This window comes from Lepidochelys kempii, chromosome 20 (genome assembly GCF_965140265.1).
Source record: "Lepidochelys kempii isolate rLepKem1 chromosome 20, rLepKem1.hap2, whole genome shotgun sequence".
Taxonomy (NCBI): domain Eukaryota; kingdom Metazoa; phylum Chordata; order Testudines; family Cheloniidae; genus Lepidochelys; species Lepidochelys kempii.
This window is the reverse complement of record NC_133275.1, coordinates 496,390-513,016: the sequence shown is the minus strand read 5'-3', so window position 1 is coordinate 513,016 and position 16,627 is coordinate 496,390. Positions and strand designations below refer to the sequence as shown.

General features: G+C 54.8%; 2 protein-coding genes across 6 annotated transcripts in view; both read left to right on the top strand.

The window, feature by feature from the left end:
• Nucleotides 1-2,353, top strand: part of LIMA1 (LIM domain and actin binding 1) — a 41,684-nt gene extending 39,331 nt beyond the window's left edge. For both annotated transcript variants that reach the window (XM_073318478.1, XM_073318479.1), the window contains exon 12: nucleotides 45-2,353. In XM_073318478.1, coding sequence (XP_073174579.1) covers nucleotides 45-1,068 — 1,024 coding nt within the window. In that variant the 3' untranslated portion in view covers nucleotides 1,069-2,353. The remainder of the gene's footprint in view (nucleotides 1-44) is intronic.
• Nucleotides 2,354-15,754: 13,401 nt separating this feature from the next.
• The window catches only part of CERS5 (ceramide synthase 5), a 44,198-nt gene continuing 43,325 nt past the window's right edge, over nucleotides 15,755-16,627 (top strand). Inside the window, exon 1 of one of the 4 annotated variants that reach the window (XM_073318481.1) lies at nucleotides 15,755-16,094. In XM_073318481.1, the coding sequence (XP_073174582.1) occupies nucleotides 15,786-16,094 (309 nt within the window). In that variant the 5' untranslated portion in view covers nucleotides 15,755-15,785. The remainder of the gene's footprint in view (nucleotides 16,095-16,627) is intronic. The other 3 variants (XR_012155710.1, XR_012155711.1, XM_073318480.1) reach the window with 3 other exon arrangements.

The following is a 16,627-nucleotide window of genomic DNA, read 5'->3' as shown; positions in this document are numbered from 1 at the left end:
ATTGAGAGACATGTGGAGTGCTAACGTTTTGTTTTCTTGAACAGTCTTGGAACATATGCATCTCTACGTGGGAATATTTATTGCAAGCCTCACTTCAATCAGCTCTTTAAATCCAAAGGCAACTATGATGAAGGTTTTGGGCACAAACAGCACAAGGAACTATGGGTAAGCAAAACTGAGAACGAAGAGTCCCTGGAGAAATCTGCCCACACTGAAAATACAATAGAAGGCCCTCAAAGTCCAGGAGTAGAGGATGCCCCAATTGCAAAGGTGGGAGTTCTTGCAGCTAGCATGGAAGCAAAAGTTGCAGCTTTGCCTGGAAGGGAAGAGAAACCAGCAGAAACAAAAAAATTGAGGATTGCATGGCCACCTCCATCAGAGCTAGGTAGTCAAGGAAGTGCATTGGAAGAGGGTATCAAAGTATTTAAGCCAAAGTGGCCCCCAGAAGATGAGGTGTCAAAGCCAGATGTGCAGGAGGATGTGGACCTGGATCTCAGAAAACTACGAAGAACATCCTCACTGAAGGAAAGAAGTCGTCCATTTACAGTAGCAGCCTCATTTAGAACAATGTCTGTTAAGGGCCATAAAACAGAGAACGTATCTTCTCCTTCCAAAGCAGACAGGGTCATGTTCAAACAAAGTGAAGAACTAGAGAGGGAGGCAGTGATGGAAAGAAAGCAAAAGGGAAAAAAAGCTGAGAATGGGCACATCCAGAACACTCAAGAGAAGAATAAAGAACTGGAGGAAGAAAGAGGAAGGGAAGTACCTGATATCAAGGCAGACAGGGAAGAAAACTGGATACAGAATGGTCAGGTGGGTATGGAGACAGATGATGAAGAAAATGCCACAGTGCAGCAGCCATCTCCAAATGAAGAAATATTTGACTCCAACTCTCCTAAACGTATCAGCTTATCGAACGTGGTCACTGCTAAGGAATTATCCCCTAGTCAGAACAGCGAATCCAAAGATGACGTGTTCTGGGAAGGTGAAGATGTGGAAGATTTGTCTGTGGAAGAACAGATCAAGAGGAATCGTTACTATGAGGAAGAGGATGAAGATGAAGAATAAATTGGTCTTTCACTAGAAAACTTGCTGCAAGGTGCTGGGCCTTAAATTGGTGTATTAGCTTTTAACAAGCAGCTGCCCTCTGTAAAAGTGATGCTATACTGCACATTGACACATTAGGGAACAATAGAATGTACAGATATGAGGTAGAAAAGTACACTAGAAACCTGCAAAGATCATATCTAGCTGTATGGAAACATCTGATCCCTTGGTGTGGGACAGCTGTTCCTACATCAGGTAATCACAATTTACAGCATGAGAACACAGCTCTTTTCTATACCCTGGTCATTGCTGTATTTTATCCTTTTTGTGTTTTGGCACTTATTCCAGTAACAGTAGTTTGCAGGATTCCACTGTACTCCCAAAGGTGGTATTAAACACTTTCTGTAATACACTATTATTACCACTATGAATGCTACTGCAGAGCTTAGGGACCAATTCCAAAGGGACTTGCAGGCCTGCTTCAAAAATGGTGACTGAATGCACTTTAATATGTGTAAAGGGCACAGCTGGGATGTTTTCCTCATGAAAACGCTAATTGTCTTTGTGCTTCGTATCTAGCAACTAAAATATATTAAGTACTCAGAATGCAATGTAATTCCTTTTATTTGCTTGCTCTTGATGAGCAGAAAACTTCTTACTTTGCACTCTGCTCTCCTGTATACACGACTAATTCTAAACTGGAATTAAGAGGTAGTACAGCCCTCTGGCTGGCTAATGCACCAGTGTGCTCCTTGCTGGAATAGTAGTGCAGATCAAACCCAATGATGACTGATGGTACTCTTGAAGACAAGCCACCCCTTTCACAAGAGTCTGCAGGGCAATACTCTTGCATTCCATGTGCATTTTCTGAGGTGACTTTTTTTTTCTACTTTTAGATTTTATTCCCTCTTCTGATTCACTTAAAACTGCAAATAACTTTTGTAAGGCCTTTTGACAGTTATTAAACCCTACTTGTACCAAACTGCCAGAGATCTTTTTTAATAGTTACAACTGTGAGACTCGCACATACAAACTCTAAGAGAACTAGACAAACAGTGGGATTCTTTCTTGGGACTGGTTTCTAGCAAAGCTTTTAGTACATTTTTAAATTTGACAGGATTTATTTTACAAATAATAATTTGAATGGGGGGCAGGGTTTATTCCTACAGTAGTTTATTTTCTGTACTGTATTCACTTGAGAATTAGTCAACTATATTTTTATAGAGGTGTAAAATATTCTACTTTCTTCCAATCTTGCTAAGTATGAAACATTTTTATTCAATAAAGCTTTGTCATTTACTTTGAACTCTAAGACTGAAGCCTAATTCATGTTTTTGTTTTAACTGCAATAGGTCAGTATATAAAATGACCTTGGTTGAGAAGGATGAGTTGCTGGAGAGTTGAAGTCTTCATAATGACAGGTTTCAGAGTAACAGCCGTGTTAGTCTGTATTCGCAAAAAGAAAAGGAGGACTTGTGGCACCTTAGAGACTAACCAATTTATTTGAGCATAAGCTTTCATGAGCTACAGCTCACTTCATCGGATGCATACTGTGGAAATTGTAGAAGATCTTTTATACACACAAAGCATGAAAAAATACCTCCCCCCACCCCACTCTCCTGCTGGCAATAGCTTATCTAAAGTGATCACTCTCCTTACAATGTGTGTGATGATCAAGTTGGGCCATTTCCAGCACAAATCCAGGTTTTCTCACCCTCCGCCCCCTCCACAAACTCACTCTCCTGCTGGTAATAGCTCATCCAAAGTGACCACTCTCTTTACAATGTATATGATAATCAAGGTGGGCCATTTCCAGCACAAATCCAGGTTTTCTCACCTCCCCCCCTCCAAAAACCACACACACACTCACTCTCCTGCTGGTAATAGCTTTAGATAAGCTATTACCAGCAGGAGAGTGGGGTGGGAGGAGGTATTGTTTCATGGTCTCTGTGTATATAATGTGTTCTGCAGTTTCCACAGTATGCATCCGATGAAGTGAGCTGTAGCTCACGAAAGCTCATGCTCAAATAAATTGGTTAGTCTCTAAGGACCACAAGTCCTCCTTTTCTTTTTGCAAGTCTTCATAATGTGATTTTCATACCACTAGGTGACACTGTTGGACTACTCTAGCCAGTTTGGCAAATGGCAATACACATGCTCCTGGAACAGGGATTAAAAAACAGGACAGATCAGAGGGACAAACTTGTTTAACCCTTTCATTTCCACTGAATGCATCCGATGAAGTGAGCTGTAGCTCACAAAAGCTTATGCTCAAATAAATTGGTTAGTCTCTAAGGTGCCACTAGTACTCCTTTTCTTTTTGCAAATACAGACTAACACGGCTGCTACTCTGAAACCTTTCATTCTTGATTTTAAACAATTCTTAGAGAAAAGGATTTGAAGGCACTTCCCTAGTTACATGTGCAGGTCTGAGGGAAACCAAGTGACTACTGGTAGCTGTAAGTGGAGCTCCTTAGGGAAGGGCAGACTGGGAAGGTCTGGGAAGAAATACAGTAGGGAGTAACCAGCAGCAATGCGGATCCACTTATGCAGTAGGGGGAGAAGTCTAGTATGGCAGTTGTCTTTTTGTAGATGTTCCAGGTGTTCTGCCCAGGAATCCGAAAATATGGCCACATCGTCAAGGTAGGTGACTGCATATTCTTCTAATCCCTCTTGGAGACCATCTACAAGTCTTTGGAAAGTGGCGGGTGCATTCCGCAGCCCGAAAGGGAGTAAATTAAATTCATACAACCCAACGTGTGGTGAAGGCTGACCTTCCCTTGGCGGATTCATCTAGCAGTACCTGCCAGTAACCCTTAGTTAAGTCCAAGGTAGAGATGAACTGGGCTCGTCCCAGTTTCTGTAATAGTTCATCTGTGCGTGGCATTGGATAGTTGTCTGGGTGAGTGACAGCATTTAGCTTATGGTAGTCTATGCAAAAACGTATCTTCCCCATCTGGTTTGGTAACTAGAACCACAGGAGATGCCCATGCACTGCCAGAGGGGCGAATTACACCCATCTCTAACATATCCTGGATCTCCCGTCCTGTAGCAGTTTCAGCTTGAGGAGAAACCCGGTAAGGTTGGACTTTAATTGGGTGAGCATTACCTATGTCAATGGAGTGTTATGCCCGTTCAGTCAGTCCTGGGGTGGTTGAGAACGTCGGCACGTAGCTAGTGCACAGCTCCTTGATCTGCTGTCGCTGCATACGCCCCAGGGTCATGCAGAGGTTCACCTCTTCCATGCCACCAGCACTTTTCCCTTCATAGTAGACACCTTCAGGCCATTCAGCGTCATCTCCTCCCTGGGCTGTAAACTGAAAAACCTTTAATTCTCTGGAATAAAAGGGCTTTAGAGAATTAATATGGTACACCTTAGGCTTTTGGTTGGAGATGGGGAATGCTATGAGATAATCAACAGTTCCCAGGCGCTCCTGGACCATGAAGGGCCCTTCCCATGACGCTTCCATTTTATGGGCCTGGAGCGCCTTTAAGACCATGACCTGGTCCCCTACTTTGAAGGAACGCTCTCTGGCATGTTTATCATACCAGGCTTTTTGCTTTTTCTGAGTATCCTGTAGGTTTTCTTTAGCAAGGGCTAGAGAGGTTCGGAGGGTGTTTTGTAGGTTGGTTACAAAGTCCAGAATGTTAGTTCCTGGAGAAGGTGTAAACCCCTCCCATTGCTGCTTCACCAACTGTAACGGCCTCAACCTCACGGCCATATACAAGTTCCAATGGTGAAAACTCTAAACTAGGATGTGGTACAGCTCTGTAGGCAAAGCGCAACTGCTGCAACACTAGGTCCCAATCGTTGGAGTGCTCATTTACGAATTTATGGATCATGGCCCCCAAAATTCCATTAAACTTCTCCACCATGCTATTTGTTCGATGGTGGATAAGGAGTGGCAACCAAGTGATTTACCCCATGAGCTTCCCAAAGGCTTTCCATAGTTCCTGCATCTGTGAGGATGTCAGAGAGCCAACCTACCCTGGCAAAAATGTCTGTCTGCTAGTGCCTGGCACACACTTTTAGCCCTGGTGTTGCTTAGAGCTACTGCTTCCAGCCATCGGGTGGCAAAATCCATGAAAGTCAGTATGTACTGCTTTCCTCTGGGTGTCTTTTTTGGAAAAGGACCTAGAATATCCACAGCTACTCGCTGAAATGGAACTTCAATGATGGGGAATGGCTGGAGAGGGGCTTTGACCTGGTCTTGGGGTTTTCCCACTTTTTGGCATACCTCACAAGACCGGACACAGGTAGAAACATCCTTGCCCATTCCCTCCCAGTGGAATGACCTCCCCAACCAGTCTTTGGTCCTGTTCACCCCAGCATGGCCACTAGGATGATCGTGGGCTAAGCTTAAGAGCTTGACTCGGTACTTAGTTGGAACTACCAACTGTCTCTGAGGATGCCAGTCTTCCTGGTGTCCACCGGAAAGAGTTTCCTTGTATAAAAGTCTTCTTTCTACAACAAACCTGGATCGATTAGAAGAGCTGAGAGGCGGTGGGTTGCTCCATGCCGCTATCCAAGCTCTCTGGAGGCTTTCATCTACTTCTGGTTCAGTCTGGAACTGTTCTCTTGATGCTGGAGACATCAGTTCCTCATTGGATTGTGGACCTATGCTTGGTCCCTCTGGAAGCGATGTAGGGGATGGGGCTGTTTCCGTTGACTGTGAATCGCTCTCCGCTGGTGCACTATGTTGAGGTTCAGGCTCCAGCTGAGCCTCTTGTGTAGGGTTATCGGCTGCTGCCGGTTCAGGTTCGGTGGGGCCCTCTGGTGTCGGGGTTGCAAGTACTGGATTCAGTGCTGGCAATGGGTCTGGTGCTAGTTGTTCCACCGGTTCCAGTTCTGGGTCTCTGGGACTGGATCCACTACTGTTGTTGCAGACATTGGCCTGGTGTCGGGTCATAGAATATCAGGGTTGGAAGGGACCTCAGGAGGTCATCTAGTCCAACCCCCTGCTCAAAGCAGGACCAATCCCCAATTAAATCAACCCAGCCAGGGCTTTGTCAAGCCTGACCTTAAAAACTTCTAAGGAAGAAGATTCTACCACCTCCGTAGGTAACGCATTCCAGTGTTTCACCACCCTCCTAGTGAAGAAGTTTTTCCTAATATCCAACCTAAACCTCCCCCACTGCAACTTGAGACCATTACTCCTTGTCCTGTCCTCTTCTACCACTGAGAATAGTCTAGAACCATCCTCTCTGGAACCCCCTTTCAGGTAGGTGAAAGCAGCTATCAAATCCCCCCTCATTCTTCTCTTCTGCAGGCTAAACAATCCCAGCTCCCTCAGCCTCTCCTCATAAGTCATGTGTTCCAGACCCCTAATCATTTTTGTTGCCCTTCGCTGGACTCTCTCCAATTTATCCACATCCTTCTTGTAGTGCGGGGTCCAAAACTGGACACAGTACTCCAGATGAGGCCTCACCAATGTCGAATAGAGGGGGACGATCACGTCCCTCGATCTGCTGGCTATGCCCCTACTTATACATCCCAAAATGCCATTGGCCGCCTTGGCAACAAGGGCACGCTGCTGACTCATATCCAGCTTCTTGTCCACTGTCACCCCTAGGTCCTTTTCCACAGAACTGCTGCCTAGCCATTCGGTCCCTAGTCTGTAGCTGTGCATTGGGTTCTTCTGGGTCCATCACCTCTGACTGGCTCCTGGTAGAAGTTTCCGGAACAGAGCTAGGCATGACGGCTTGTTTAGTCTGGCTGCGGGTGACCATTCCCACCCATTATCCCACCCAACAGCATGGGGATGGGATAATCATCATAGACTGCAAGAGTCCATGTTCCTGACCAGCCCTTGTATTGGACAGGCAACTTGGCTGTAGGCAAACTGAAAGAGTTTGACTTGAAGGGTTGAATCATCACTTGGATCTCTGGGTTGATTAAACTGGGGTCCACTAAGGAAGCATGGATAGCTGACACTTGTGCTCCGGTGTCCCTCCACGCGGTGACCTTCTCTCCGCACACACTCAGTTTCCCTCCGCTCCAAGGGTATCTGGGAGGTATCTGGGCCTGAGGACCTCTGGTGTGATTCCGGTGCAATGAACTGTAATCTGTTGGGGTTCTTGGTTCAGTTGGCCTTTACATGCCCTGGCTCGTTACATTTAAAACGTTGTCCAGCTGTCGGGTCACTGGGGCGAGGTGGGTTGCTGGAGAACAGTGTGGTGGGATAAGGTGGCTGGAGGGTTCCTTGGGGGGTAGGTGGGGGCCTTGGGCTGTCCCCGGTAGTAGGGTGTGGTCTGAGGTGGTCCCTTCTGGTATCCGCTCCCACTGCAACCAGTTTTCTTCTTCTCTGCCACCTCCACCCATTTGGCTCCAATCTCCCCTGCCTCTTAGTTTTGGGCTTCCAATCTAGGATGTATCTTCTATTTCCTCAGGAACACTCTAAGAACTGCTCCATTTGCATTAGGAAGGGCAAATCTTCTGGAGATTTAACACTTGCTCCTGATAGCCAGGCATCCCAATGTTTCACAATGTGGTAGGTATGTCAGGTAAATGACACTTCTGGTTTCCACCTTAGGGCTCTGAACTGCCAACGGGAATGCTCGGGGGTTAACCCCATTCTGACTGTCGCCTTGGTTTTAAACAGTTCATACTGGTTCATGTGTTCCTTAGGCATTTCAACCGCCAACTCAGCTAAGGGTCCACTGAGCTGTGGCCTAAGTTCTACCATGTATTAGTCTGTAGAGATGCTGTACACAAGGCAGGCCCTTTCAAAGTTTTCTAAGAAGGCCTCGGTATCATTGCCTGCCTTGTAGGTGGGGAAATTTCTGGGATGGGAGGTGATACCTGGAGAAGGCTTGCTAGGGTTTGTCGGTATATTCTGCTGAGCGTTTGCCTTCTCCGTCTCCAGTGCATGCTTCCTCTCCATTTCTTTGTCCCTTACCTCCATTTCTTTCTCCCTTGCCTCCATTTCACTCCTGTGGGCAGCCTCCCTTTCTTTTTCCCTTGCCTCCATTTCTTTCCGTATGAATTCTCTGTCTGTCTTTCACGTTCCTTTTGTTTTACCTCAGCCTCAAATCTGGCTAATTCCAGCCTTTGTTGAACCGTGGAGTCTGTCATCCTAACCTCTGTTTTTTAACTAACTTTACACCTGAGAGTTAGAAAGAAAACAAAACAAAACAAACTTGGCTTGTAAAATTTTGCTGTGCTGTAATAGGATACCTATATTCTGATAGTGATTGTCAGCCTACAGAAAAATCCTAAAAAAAGCCCCCAAAAAACAAACACCCCCCCACAAAAAAAAACCTTAACACCTTTGTCTCCAGGCAAATAGGCAGAAAACCCCACTAGTTGCTCTTAGGTTAAAAAAAAAAATTCTTCAGGTCTGTGAAGACTAGTGAATTTCCCTGCAGGAGGTTAACTACCCTGCCTTTTAGGTAGAGAAAACTCTAGCTCACAAAAGACAATTCCCTTTTATCTCTGCTCTGGCCCCAAAGCAGAGAAAAAAACTCTAACTGCTTTCAGTTGGAAACCTGCTTTCCAGCAGCCCAAAGGAAAAAAATTCCCTTTTAAAATCTGTGCTTCTGGTTCAAAAAATCTCAAAATGATTTCAAGGTAATCCCACTGCTCTGCCACCATGTCAAGGTTCCTTCCCCACTCTGAATGCTAGGGTACAGAGGTGGGGACCTGCATGAAAACCTCCTAAGCTTTCTTTTACCAGCTTAGGTTAAAACTTCCTGAAGGTACAACTATTTTACCCTTTGTCCTTGGACTTTCGCTGCCACCACCAAACGTCTAACCAGTATTATTATTATTATTAATTATTAGGAAAGAGCCCGTTTGGAAACTTCTTTCCCCCCCAAAATCCTCCCTTAACTTTACACCCCCTTTCCTGGGGAAGGCTTGATTAAAAATCCTCACCAATTTGCACAGGTGACCACAGACCCAAACCCTTGGATCTTAATTGCAATGAAAAAGCATTGTTTCTTAAAAGAATTTTAATAGAAGAAAAAGTGTAAAGAATCACCTCTGTAAAATCAGGATGATAAATACCTTATAGGGTAATTAGATTCAAAACATAGAGAATCCCTCTAGGCAAAACCTTAAGTTACAAAAAGACAAAGACAGAAATATCCATTCCATTCAGCACAGCTTATTTTCTCAGCCATTTAAAGAAATCATAATCTAACTCATATCTATCTAGATTACTTACTAAATTCTAAGACTCCATTCCTGTTCTGTCCCTGGCAAAAGCATTACACAGACAGAGGCTTTTTCTCCCTCCCCCCAGCTTCTGAAAGTATCTTGTCTCCTCATTGGTCATTTTGGTCAGGTGCCAGCGAGGTTATCCTAGCTTTTTAACCCTTTACAGGTGAAAGGGTTTTTCCTCTGGCCAGGAGGGATTTTAAAGGTGTTTACCCTTCCCTTTATATTTATGACACCCTCTTTAAAATGGGAATAATACCCCCTCCAGGTAGTGAGGACAATTTGTAATGCAATTTTAAACAAGTACTGTAGAAGTTTAGAAATATGAATTCAAGATTTCTTCTCCTGCCTTTCAGACTAACTGTAGGTAAAAATCCAACTGATTTAAGGGAAAATTGTTTTGCTAAATTTTTTTAAAAATTATCAGTTTCTTTACCACACCAAGTGGAGGAGGAAAGAAAGCAAAAACAGCTGTTTGTCCATGTCCCCTTCAAGCATTTGCAAAAAGCAGAGCACCATGAACATGTTCTAGGTCAAATGGCTGATCATAAGACTTACAGTTCTAAGTTCAGTAAGATAAATCTTCCTAAATTTTCCTTGCTCAGGTGCTGTTGAGTGGGAGTACTCATGACATCTCTATATTTTTATTCTAAATCTCACTCCAGTTTAGCTTCTATAAACCCTAGCACCAGTTCACATTAAATCTCTGGATGACCTGTTAATGCTGTAATCCCACTCATACTTACTGTTGCCCACTCAAATACCCTCACTCGGCCTCCTCTAATTAGCTGAGCTAGTGGCTTTACCACCTACACTGGCAAAGAGGTTCGGAGTAAGGGGTGGCTTTGTCTTTTCCCAAAATCCAGTAAGGGAATAGCCTTACGTCACTTCCAAAGTCTCAGGACCTCTACTGAGCTTGCTCCAATTTTTCTAGCAGTTCCATCCTACCAGCTTTGCAGAGTTTAACATTATACAGCACAAAGATTGCTAATCAATTATTTTTCCAATATATCTAGTGGCTTTCTGACCATATGAGAATCCTGTTTTTAAAAACTGTCCTAGTTTTCAATACACTCCATCTTGCCTTGTCTCTCCTCCCAACTCTTCTAGAGTGAGCCCTCTCTGTTGTCCTAACTTGCCCGTTGCTACATATGCTTTCTCTGAAGCTCATCTTAAAAAGCCTCCCTGTATCCAGCTCATTTCAAATCACACCTGAGAATCTTTAATTTGTGTTTTATTTGTATCTTTTCACTTTCTCTGTCCAACTCTTCACCTATTGTAGACAATTAAGTGACTTAAGTACTTGGGCATCTGAGGTTCTCAAAGTGTATGAGGCTTAAGTCACTTTTGAAAATGGGGCTTAGACACTTTTGAACTCTTCCCATCTAATGCTGTCAGATATAATTCAGTAATTTATTTTGTGATATATTAGGATAGAAAGTGGTATCAATTAGCTTACTATTGATTGACAACGCTACCATAATCCAAGCTGTGGAGCACAATACAAATGAGCTGTTTGTTGTCCAAGAGGTGGAGTTTAACCCATAACAGAGACACTAAATGGTTAAAATAGGGGTACACCTTAACTCTATTCGAAAAGATTCATAGGGCAATTGTTTTAGGCAGACTGCTAGTTTGATGTGGCATGTGCTTCCTGTGTTCCTGTATACACACACAAGCCAAGTGTCATGTTATCAGATAAAATTAATTTCTATGGAGTGGATACAATAATTGTAAGTTATGGATGTGCATAGGTGTTCTAAAGGGGAAATAGGATTTCTGCCCCAATCAAAGATAGCTTTCAAATTAGCTCTGAATAGTAAACCAGTGAAAGACTATGAATGGGTTTAGAAAGTGGGATATGCGAGAGAATAGTGATGGGGAGAGTATGTGCTCTGAGAGGGCATTATCATTCCCATGGTAGCTACTACTGCTTTTAGAGAAGGGTGTAGTTTAAATGGCCTAATTTGAAGGAATGGGATCTGGCTGAGCTCTTCCCTTGTCTTCAGTGATCACCCATACTCTTTTTTTTTTTTTCCCTGGGGTTGTGGTCTGAACTAAAGTTGTCTAGATTTTCCTCTGACTGTGGCTGCCTCAGAGGACTAGTCTAAATCTGTGGTTTTCAAAGTGTGGGTCACGACTCGGTCCTGGGTCATAGGACGTAAGGCACTGGGTCATGGCGGCTCTGGTAAGCACAGCTGACCGGGCTGTTAAAAGTCCCATCAGCGGTGCTGTCTAGCTAAGGTAGGCTAGTCCCTACCTGTTTCGAAACCGTTCTGCGGCCCAGAAGCAGCTAGCCTGGGGCAATTCTTAACCTCCTCCCCTATTTGAACAGTGAGCAGAATGTTTGGCTAGTGATAAGTCTTTAGCATGAGGCATGGTAGGATGATGGAAATACAAAAAAAATTTTTTTTTTAAATATCGGCCTTCTTGTTTGAGCTTTTAGGGAATCACGGTTTCAGGCTTTTTCTCTACACTAGGACAACTTGTTTCATTTTTACATGAATGAAATCTGAGAATCTGGCCTAATCACATGGCTTTTGCCGTAGAGTCTCCATGGCTGGAGTCAAGGCTCGCAAGCCTCCATGCTGTGGTGGGAGTTCGGATGGTGTCTCCTGAGGGGGAGAGCAGCCAGGGGGCTGTGCAGGAAGGGTAGTGGTGTGAAAGGGGTGTGTGTGTGGGAAGCTGGGCATGGGCCACTTGATACTCGCTTCACTCCCTCTGGGGCACCTGGTACTGGCCCCTGCCGGAGGACAGGATACAGGGCTGGAGGCACCCAGGGTCTGACCTAGTCTGGCCGTTTGGAGGGCTGGAAAAGCAGCCCCTGGGGCGTGGGGGTGAGTGAGCGAGCAGCTGGGCCCTGTCCTGCAGAGGGGACGCGGGCGGTGGGCAGCCGGCGGGGGGAGGGGGGGGGAGTGGCAGGAGCTGGCTGGGAAAAGCCTGCTGCAGGTAGCAGTGGAGTGGGTGGGGGGGTGGGGTGGGGTGGGGGGGCTGGGAAGAGCACAGGGAGGGCGCAGGCAGCAGTGGGGCGGGCGGCAGTCATGGGGGGGAGGGAGCTAGGCGGGGAAGAGCCCGGTGCTGGGGAGGGTGCGGGCGGCAGTGGGGGGGGGGGAGGCTGGGAGGGCGGCAGTTGTGGGGGGGGGAGCTGGCCAGGGAAGAGCCCGGTGCCGGGGAGGGTGCGGGCGGCAGTGGGGGGGGGGAGCTGGGCGGGGAAGAGCCCAGTGCTGGGGAGGGTGCGGGCGGCAGTGTGGGGGGGGGGAGGCTGGGAAGGGGGCGGGGAGGGGGCGGGCGGCAGTGGGGGGGGGGAGCTGGGCGGGGAAGAGCCTGGTGCTGGGGAGGGTGCGGGCGGCAGTGGGGGGGGGAGGCTGGGCGGGGAAGAGCCTGGCGCCGGGGAGGGGGCGGGCGGCAGTGGGGGGGAGGCTGGGAAGGGGGCGGGGAGGGCGGCAGTCGTGGGGGGGGGGGAGCTGGGCCGGGAAGAGCCCGGTGCCGGGGAAGGGGCGGGCGGCAGTGGGGGGGGGGGAGGCTGGGAAGGGGGCGGGGAGGGCGGCAGTTGTGGGGGGGGAGCTGGGCCGGGAAGAGCCTGGTGCTGGGGAGGGGGCGGGCGGCAGTGGGGGCGGGGAGGCTGGGAAGGGGGCGGGGAGGGGGCGGGCGGCAGTGGGGGGGGGAGGCTGGGAAGGGGGCGGGGAGGGGGGCGGGCGGCAGTGGGGGGGGGAGGCTGGGAAGGGGGCGGGGAGGGGGCGGGCGGCAGTGGGGGGGGGAGCTGGGCGGGGAAGAGCCTGGTGCCGGGGAGGGGGCGGGCGGCAGTGGGGGGGGGAGGCTGGGAAGGGGGCGGGGAGGGGGCGGGCGGCAGTGGGGGGGGGAGCTGGGCGGGGAAGAGCCCGGTCGTGGGGCGGGGGAGGCTGGGAAGGGGGCGGGGAGGGCGGCAGTCGTGGGGGGGGGAGCTGGGGGGGAAGAGCCCGGTGCCGGGGAGGGGGCGGGCGGCAGTGGGGGGGGGAGGCTGGGAAGGGGGCGGGGAGGGCGGAAGTCGTGGGGGGGGGAGCTGGGCGGGGAAGAGCCCGGTGCCGGGGAGGGGGCGGGCGGCAGTGGGGGGCGGAGGCTGGGCTAGGAAGAGCCCGGTCGTGGGGCGGGGGGGGGCTGGGAAGGGGGCGGGGGGGCGGCAGTCGTGGGGGGGGAGCTGGGCGGGGAAGAGCCCGGTGCCGGGGAGGGGGCGGGCGGCAGTGGGGGGGGGAGGCTGGGAAGGGGGCGGGGAGGGGGCGGGTGACAGTGGGAAGGGGGCGGGGGGGGCGGCAGTCGTGGGGGGGGGAGCTGGGCCGGGAAGAGCCCGGTGCCGGGGAGGGGGCGGGCGGCAGTGGGGGGGGGAGGCTGGGAAGGGGGCGGGGAGGGGGCGGGCGGCAGTGGGGGGGGGAGGCTGGGAAGGGGGCGGGGAGGGGGCGGGCGGCAGTGGGGGGGGGAGCTGGGCGGGGAAGAGCCTGGTGCCGGGGAGGGGGCGGGCGGCAGTGGGGGGGGGAGGCTGGGAAGGGGGCGGGGAGGGGGCGGGCGGCAGTGGGGGGGGGAGCTGGGCGGGGAAGAGCCCGGTCGTGGGGCGGGGGAGGCTGGGAAGGGGGCGGGGAGGGCGGCAGTCGTGGGGGGGGGGAGCTGGGGGGGAAGAGCCCGGTGCCGGGGAGGGGGCGGGCGGCAGTGGGGGGGGGAGGCTGGGAAGGGGGCGGGGAGGGCGGAAGTCGTGGGGGGGGGAGCTGGGCGGGGAAGAGCCCGGTGCCGGGGAGGGGGCGGGCGGCAGTGGGGGGCGGAGGCTGGGCTAGGAAGAGCCCGGTCGTGGGGCGGGGGGGGGCTGGGAAGGGGGCGGGGGGGCGGCAGTCGTGGGGGGGGAGCTGGGCGGGGAAGAGCCCGGTGCCGGGGAGGGGGCGGGCGGCAGTGGGGGGGGGAGGCTGGGAAGGGGGCGGGGAGGGGGCGGGTGACAGTGGGAAGGGGGCGGGGGGGGCGGCAGTCGTGGGGGGGGGAGCTGGGCCGGGAAGAGCCCGGTGCCGGGGAGGGGGCGGGCGGCAGTGGGGGGGGGAGGCTGGGAAGGGGGCGGGGAGGGGGCGGGTGACAGTGGGAAGGGGGCGGGGAGGGGTCGGGCGGCAGTGGGGGGGGGGAGCTGGGCCGGGAAGAGCCCGGTGCCGGGGAGGGGGCGGGCGGCAGTGGGGGGGGGAGGCTGGGCTAGGAAGAGCCCGGTCGTGGGGCGGGGGGGGGCTGGGAAGGGGGCGGGGGGGGCGGCAGTCGTGGGGGGGGAGCTGGGCCGGGAAGAGCCCGGTGCCGGGGAGGGGGCGGGCGGCAGTGGGGGGGGGGGAGGCTGGGAAGGGGGCGGGGAGGGGGCGGGTGACAGTGGGAAGGGGGCGGGGGGGGCGGCAGTCGTGGGGGGGGGAGGCTGGGCGGGGAAGAGCCCGGTGCCGGGGAGGGGGCGGGCGGCAGTGGGGGGGGGAGGCTGGGAAGGGGGCGGGGAGGGGGCGGGTGACAGTGGGAAGGGGGCGGGGAGGGGGCGGGTGACAGTGGGAAGGGGGCGGGGGGGGCGGCAGTCGTGGGGGGGGGAGGCTGGGCGGGGAAGAGCCCGGTGCCGGGGAGGGGGCGGGCGGCAGTGGGGGGGGGAGCTGGGCCGGGAAGAGCCCGGTGCCGGGGAGGGGGCGGGCGGCAGTGGGGGGGGGGGAGCTGGGCGGGGAAGAGCCCGGTGCCGGGGAGGGGGCGGGCGGCAGTGGGGGGGGGAGCTGGGCCGGGAAGAGCCCGGTGCCGGGGAGGGGGCGGGCGGCAGTGGGGGGGGGGAGCTGGGCCGGGAAGAGCCCGGTGCCGGGGAGGGGGCGGGCGGCAGTGGGGGGGGGAGCTGGGCCGGGAAGAGCCCGGTGCCGGGGAGGGGGCGGGCGGCAGTGGGGGGGGGGGAGCTGGGCCGGGAAGAGCCCGGTGCCGGGGAGGGGGCGGGCGGCAGTGGGGGGGGGGAGCTGGGCCGGGAAGAGCCCGGTGCCGGGGAGGGGGCGGGCGGCAGTGGGGGGGGGAGCTGGGCCGGGAAGAGCCCGGTGCCGGGGAGAGGGCGGGCGGCAGTGGGGGGGGGGAGCTGGGCCGGGAAGAGCCCGGTCGTGGGGCGGGGGGGGGCTGGGAAGGGGGCGGGGGGGGGCAGTGGGGCACGAGGCGAGCGTCGCCCCCCGCACAGAGGCCTGGGGCGGGGATGGGCGGCTGGCGGGACGGGGGGGGAAGGGAGGCCAAGAGGGCCAGGCCCAGACCCGCCCCCGCCCACGGATGCTCGTGGGTACCTGACCCTCGGCTGCCCCTCACCTCACCTCAGCCGCGGTTTCCCGCCCCCGCACGCACGGGGTGGGGCAGGCTCAGAGGCCGCCCCCCAGCGGCCCGTGAGAGCCAGGCAGCGCCCGCCCGCCCGGGGGCGGGACCCCCAGTGCGCATGCTCCGGGCCGGCACCACGGCCGCCGCGGAGCCCCGGGGGCGCGCTTTTAGTCCCCTCAGGGGGTGCGCGCGCAGGCGGCCGTCAGAAGGGGGCGTGGCCTCGGGAAGAGGCCTGGGCCGCGCGGGCGCCAGCCTGGGAGCCGGCCGCGGCGTGATGCGGCGGCGGGGGCGTGGCCCCGCGAGGGGCGTGGCCCAGCGCCGAGCGCCGCCCTGGCCCGCGGGCGCGCCGGTCGGGGCAGGCGGGAGGCAGGCGGCGGAAGATGGCGGCGGCCGCGGCGGCGCAGCTCTCGGCCTGGTTCTGGAACGAGCGCTTCTGGCTGCCGCACAACGTGACCTGGGCGGACTTGGCGGCGGCGCCGGGCCCGGAGGGCGGCGGCGGCGCCCGGTACCCGCAGGCCGGGCACGTCCTCTCCGCCTTCCCGCTGGCGCTGGGCATCTTCGCCGTCAGGCTGCTGTTCGAGAGGTGAGAGCGGGCCCCGGGGCGCCCGCCCAGCTGTCTGGGGACACGGCTGGGCGCCGCTCTCCAGAGCCTCCCCCCGGGGACCGGGGCCGGGGAGCCCCGCGCGCGCGCCCCCCCTCCCCCCGGGGACCGGAGCCGGGGAGCCCCGCGCGCGCGCGCCCCCCTCCCCCCGGGGACCGGAGCCGGGGAGCCCCGCGCGCGCGCGCCCCCCTCCCCCCGGGGACCGGAGCCGGGGAGCCCCGCGCGCGCGCGCCCCCCCTCCCCCCGGGGACCGGAGCCGGGGAGCCCCGCGCGCGCGCGCCCCCCTCCCCCCGGGGACCGGAGCCGGGGAGCCCCGCGCGCGCGCGCCCCCCTCCCCCCGGGGACCGGAGCCGGGGAGCCCCGCGCGCGCGCCCCCCCTCCCCCCGGGGACCGGAGCCGGGCAGGGCCAGACACAGCTCTCCAGAGCATCCCCAGGGACTGGCGTTGAGGAGCCAGCCCCCCCAGGCACACCCACCCACAACCTCTTGGGGCCAGGGCCAGTTCTCTACAACATC